We start from the raw sequence: 6,228 nt of genomic DNA on the forward strand, positions 1-6,228 counted from the left end.
TAAAAACTCCAGAATAGTTGAAGGATTAAAGACAGTTGGGTGAAATAAACATTGTTTTCTCACTCGCAAATTAAAATGTATTTTAATTATATGTGCATTACAAAATTGACATTTAATGTTGGAGCAAGAAATAATCTCAGAAATAGCTTTCTGTACTTTGAAGATTTTCAGGTGAGTTGCAAAGAAATGAAATTACTTAACTGAATGTATTAAGTTTATTAATGGCCAGGACTAAATTAGAGACCTTCAAACATAGTACTATATTTTTTTTCCACTAAAAAATATTGCTTCTGGGCATTTTGTGGTTGTACGTGCCAGGATCCCATATGGGCACCGGTTCTAATCTCGGCAGCTCCACTTCCCATCCAGCTCCTTGCCTGTGGCCTGGGAAAGCAGTCAAGAATGGCCCAAAGCTTTGGGACCCTGCACCTGCATGGGAGACCTGGAAGAGATTCCAAGCTCCTGGCTTCAGATCTGCGCAGCACCGGCCATTGAGACTGTTTGGAGAGTCAGCGGATGGGAGATTTTCTTCTCTGTCTCTTCTCCTTTCTGTGTATCAGTCTTTCCAATAAAAATAAATGAATCTTTAAAAAATTGCTCCTTTAATTATATTAAAATACTGTCTGTTATTTATTCAACATAGCTCATTTTCCTTTGAAATATTTTTTGCCGAAAAATATTTTAGAGAGAGAGAAAAAGGAAGACAGGCAGAGATCTTGTGTGAGTGTTCAGTACCCAGATGCCCACAGCAGCTGTGACTGTACCAGAGCAAAAGCAGGAACCTGGGACCTGACTCCCTGTTTCCCACATAGATACCAGGAGCTCAAGTACACGAGTCCTCAGCTGCTTCTTCTCAGCGTGCAGCATTAATGGGAAGCTGGAGGTACAGTGGAGCTGGGACCCCAGCATGGAATTTTTCGTGGTCCTTATAGTGTTATATAGAGAATTTAATTTTCCAAGTTATTATTTTTTAAATTTTGAACTGCTGATTATGGAACCTACAGTCTGCCATTATTTGTGTACTAAGAACAAATTTTGAAACACTTTACTCTTGAGCTAATAAGGCACTTTTTTTTTTGAAGACTTAAAAAAGAACTAGAACTTTATAAGGAAGATGACTTGGAAAGTGTTTATGAAGCTCTCCAAAGAGAAATAGAATTTTTGGAGTTGGTAAGCTCTCATTGATTATTTACTTTCTGTTCATCCTTATTTTGCCTGCTGCTAGGAATGGTTTTATTGATGTACATATCCTTGCACTGCTGTCTTGCTCGTCTGCAAAAAAACCAAAATGCAACAATGAAAAAAAAAACTTAGGTCAAGATATGATGCCATGAATTGTTTTGGGTTCCTTGTCAGGTGCCAAAGAAAGCAAGTTATAGTTAAAGAGAGTATGTACAAACTAAATAGGAAAAAAATATAAATCTGACCTCACAGCAATTCCTTGAGCACTGAAGGTGCTCTTACAGGATTAATGCGCTAAGGAATCTGATTATCATGGTTAGAAGCTCTTTTTTTTTTTGATAGGTATTAAATGTATTTTTGCTATATTTGATTCTATAACTTTCTTAGTGTAGATTTCTATGATCTGAAAATCTTTGGATTCGATTTTTGGAAACTTATTGGAGGCTGTATTTATTGCTTTCACTTTGGTTGTTAATAACATGAACATAGTATTTGCCACCGTACATATGTTTTGATAGAGGACATACATAAGTTTAAAGTATATTAAAACATAATTTTAATTTGATACTTTACATTTTGCTATGTGTTTATTCCCTGCTGTTCTTGTTGAAATATGTTCCAGTAGTTTATGTTTGGATTTATACTTAAAAAAAAGATCAGAACTGTAATTCAGAAATGTTCAGAGTTTGAGGGTGGGCATTTGGGCACAGTAGGTTAAACCAACATTTCCTCTGCCTTCAAGCCATATTAGAATGCTATTTCAAGTATCAGTTACTCTGTTTCCAATCTGTTGAACTGATAGTGCATGCTAAGAGGCAACAGGTGTCTGGGACATCTGGGTGGAGTTCTTGGCTCCTGGCTTTAGCTAACCTAGCCCTGACTACTGCCTACGTTCAGAGCGAAGCAGCAGATGGACGACCTCTGCATCCCTCTCTCCTTGTCTCTTGCTCTGTATCTCTCCTATCCTCCTTCCCTTTCTATTTTGTTTCTCTGTCACTCTGCATTTTAAGCAGATGAAAGTAAGTGAATAAACATTTAGAAAAAAAGAAATGCTTGGCTATTGTGCTGAATTTGTGTAAATTTTATAAAATTGCTTTACTGAAAATTCAGTTTTCTTAAGAATCATTGTTTCACTTTTTTTCAGACATTGGCACAGAAGGGTCTTCAGGAAGATGAGTAACTTTTAGAGAATCAATCAGAATTTGGATGAAAGCATTATAGAATCAAATTATTGTAATAGATGCATGATTGGCACCCATTATAAAAGATTATTAGAAAAAAGCACGAGGCCTTGAATACCCAAAATTGTTAATATGTCAAATTAAGAGAACATTAATTACTTTTTGTCTTGCTACTCACTGGAACTTAGGAATTTTTGTGTAGTTTGGTTTTGTTTCTAAAGGAAGCGAAAAGAGAAACAGATTTTTGTGTTCTCAGGCTTCCTCTGAGATCTCTCTGACCCTGAAGCTTATTCTTCCTTTCTGATCTATACAAACAAAACAGATTATTGACCAAGTGTGGGTGCCATTTCCACCAGCAGTTCTGCTTAGTTCATTCTAATTCTTCACTCTAAGGCTGTGCTGACAGAGTTCCTCTGCGGAGCTCTGTGTATCTGTAAGGTCTGCGGCCCCCACAGCTGATTTCAACAGTCAGTGTTTGCTAATTTTCTTCCTAGAGCCAGTGCTGGTTAGAATGAAATAAACCGTCCACTCAGAGAGGCTCATAATCTAACAGCTACCGGAACGTGGCTTGTAGCCTGAATATTGTGATTGGAAATAGTGCACTCATCAAATTTGGATGTGCCACAAAATTTTCAATGTCCCTTATCTTCCTGCTGATACCATTCATGCATGACTAGGCAGACAAATATATTTTCACCAGTTTTTAGAAAAATAAGAGAGAAAAAGAGAAAGGCCACAAGGCCAATGTTGTTGTACACTGTTGTTGCAGTGCACGGGTTGTAGTATATGTAAGCCCTGCCTGTGATGCTAGCAGCCCATATGGGTGCCCGTTTGCCCAGGCTGCTCCGCTTCTCCATGCTGAAATGTCTGGGAGTGCAAATGTTAGAACCATCTTCTCTTTTGTAGTAGCAATTAATTTAATGTCAAACATGATATTTTTCAAATGCCTTATATCTGATAATATGAAGATGGAATACTTAGTTCTAGTTTCATAGTGATTATTACTTTGATATAAATGTTTTGTATATGTTGTTCTGTATTGTTTCTAAAAAATTAGCAAATTTAAAACACTGTCCTTTGAGTCATGCAAAAACTTGTATCTAAATAAATCACTTTTAGAAGTGATTTAAAACCTTTCCACTTACCAGTCATTTTTGTTCATTACTGGTTTTTTAGCTAAGATGTTAACTTACGAGATGTGTCATATGTTTGTATTACAAGCACATAATAGAATCCATAGAGTACATATTCAGAGTGATGCTGTATTATTGATCCATTGCTTTTTCACATGTCTGACATACAATGTCTAGATTAAATATTAATAGAATAAAAATTCATTTTGAAGAACTTGAAAATTTAAAATAAAAAATTAAATTTGCAAAAAGAATGAATTCTTTTTGAATTATGTTGAAATAAATCTATTCATGTTTAAAATGATTTTAAGATATGCCAATGAATAATTATTTTAGAACTCGATGACAAAATAATGCAAAGCACTGCCAGTGTTCACCAGTCACAATGACTGGCAGCTTTAGAATCAGTGTAAGCAAAGGAGGAACTGTCTTAAGCAGAGGATGTACAGCCATCAACAGAAGTCAGCGTGTGCAGAGCAGAACTGCACCATCAATGGAAGGCATCACCAGGAGAGTAGGTTTGTTTTTAGCTTTTTAAAGATTTAGACTCAAATTAACAGGAAAAATAGTTGAAATTAGCTTGAGCAAAAATATGTTTCAGAATGAACTTAATTACTGCGGAAGTGAGACTTTGCTGTATAGAAAGGCAATTTCAAATGAATGCCCATTCACAAAGTACATTTATAAAATTTGCCGTAGGCTTAGTTATAACCAAAGTACAAATTGCACCAAAGTAAACTGATGCTGCTCTGGGCTTCCTACTGTGTCACCATAGTTCTTTAACGTAACACAAGTTCTATCTCAAGAAACGTGGATTTTCAGTTCTCCATTGGGGATAATAATAGAAAGCATAGATAGAGACTTTGCTGCATATTTCTTTCCTGCTGATTAATGGAGCCATTTGGCTAGGGGGAAAACAGCAGCAAAATTACAGGATATGGAGCGTGACCACTGGACTAGAAATTCTTTTCTTCTTTTCTTGGCCTAATTACTGATACGGGAGGAAAAAGCAAAGATATAGCTTTAAGGTATGAACAATCAGAAGATTTCTACATTGTGGGTGTTTTGTCCAGAATGATGTTTTCTCATGTTATAAACAAAACACAATCAAGAACCAAAGAGCACTTTGCCCACTAGCTTGTTTCTTGGAGTTTGAAAAACCATGATGAGGTTGTGAAGCTCTCAGATAAGTTTGAGGTCATTGTAATATACTGAACAGAATCTTAAAACACAGAACAATTAACAACAGTCAGCTGGGATTGGTGATTTATTGTAGAATGGGAATTGTGCTGTGAAAAATCTTTGAGTTTCTTACCAGAAGCGCAAGTGGTCATTCAACTGGCTGACTGCAGGACAGATGTATGTGCTGGACAGGCCTAGTTCTAAGCTTTGTCTGGGGACAAAGTCCCTTTTTATTTCATACCAATCAATCATACGTAACTGTGTCACACTACTATGAATAAATCATTTATTTCTAGTCCAGAAAACAGTGGCAATTTAGTTACATGATTAGAAATAAATATGAAATGATTTTAATCCTGGTTGTAAAGCGACAGGGTGTTCTGTTCTTCTAATATTTTTTATAACATAAAATTTAAAATTTGAAGTTGTTCAGTGAACTAAAATTAATTTTAACATTTGAAACTGATGAATATTAGGATAGTTTTTCTTTTTCCTTTGTTGGCCGGTCTGCTCCCCTTAGTCATTCTGCAAAGCCTAAATGAACTAAGTATATTTGTCTCTCAAAATCTAGATGGGAACATTTTCTATCAAGGAGATTTTTTTAAGATGAGAACTAAAAATTGAGAAATATATTTTGTCACTAGCCTGAAGCAGGGATTAACTCTTGGGGTTTTTGTGACCCTTTTGTCTTAAGACAACAAGATTAAAAAAAATGTAGACATAGAAAGGATGAACTTATTTTTGAAATTATTTGACATATGAATGTATGGTTGGTCTTGTGGTTTTTAAAAGTGTTTTCTAGTTAGGTAAGTTTTTTCTTGATCTGGTGATGTTCAAATCATATCAATGAAGAAGGTTTATTCATTATTGATTTTTATGACATTTGACGAAAGAAATACCGAGACAGTATTGAGTAGTACATGAGGGAGATAATGTATAAATGGTCTCCTACTTAGTAAGTGAGAGCCACGATTTTGTTGTTCATTGTCTGAAAGGTGACATTTTATTAAGCATAAAGAAAAATTTTATAGGATAATGCTTGTTACAGGAACATATTTACTTTGGAAGAAAAAAAGAAAGCGTGATCAAGAGAACCATAACCGATGGTAAAGTGCTCTCCCGGCTGTTGCTAGGAAAGGCATCAAACACAGAACTGTCAGAACTGAATGCCTATTTGAACAAGTCCTTTGATACATAGCAAATTTATGTTTAACACCATTGTGAAAACAACAGTAATGGAATTTAGATGTCTGAGAAAATAGAGAGTAAATAAAAATGTGAAATTAGTAACAATGACTGGGATAAATAGCTGTTGCAAATAAAACTAGAGAAGATAATTTCATTTTCTTAGAACCAGAAGAGCTATACTACTCTAATAACCTAAGTTAATTATTTTTATACTTACACTAAATTGTCATTCTAATTAGTTGATAAATAAAATCTTATTAAAATAAAATCCTCTTAATCTGAATGTAATAGATGCAAATATAATTACTAATGAATATTCCAGGATATGACTTTGTGATTACTAGAGAAAGTACTTACAAATT

At 34.9% G+C, this 6,228-nt stretch overlaps 1 protein-coding gene across 1 annotated transcript in view; it reads left to right on the plus strand.

Annotated features, from left to right (window-relative positions):
* The window catches only part of CCDC172 (coiled-coil domain containing 172), a 40,860-nt gene extending 38,498 nt beyond the window's left edge, over positions 1-2,362 (plus strand). Inside the window, exons 7-8 of the mRNA XM_004580214.2 lie at positions 1,083-1,170; positions 2,327-2,362. Coding sequence (XP_004580271.2) covers positions 1,083-1,170; positions 2,327-2,362 — 124 coding nt within the window. The remainder of the gene's footprint in view (positions 1-1,082; positions 1,171-2,326) is intronic.
* The last annotated feature ends 3,866 nt before the right edge of the window (positions 2,363-6,228 follow it).

This window comes from Ochotona princeps, chromosome 13, assembly GCF_030435755.1.
Source record: "Ochotona princeps isolate mOchPri1 chromosome 13, mOchPri1.hap1, whole genome shotgun sequence".
In the NCBI taxonomy this organism is placed as follows: Eukaryota; Metazoa; Chordata; class Mammalia; order Lagomorpha; family Ochotonidae; genus Ochotona; species Ochotona princeps.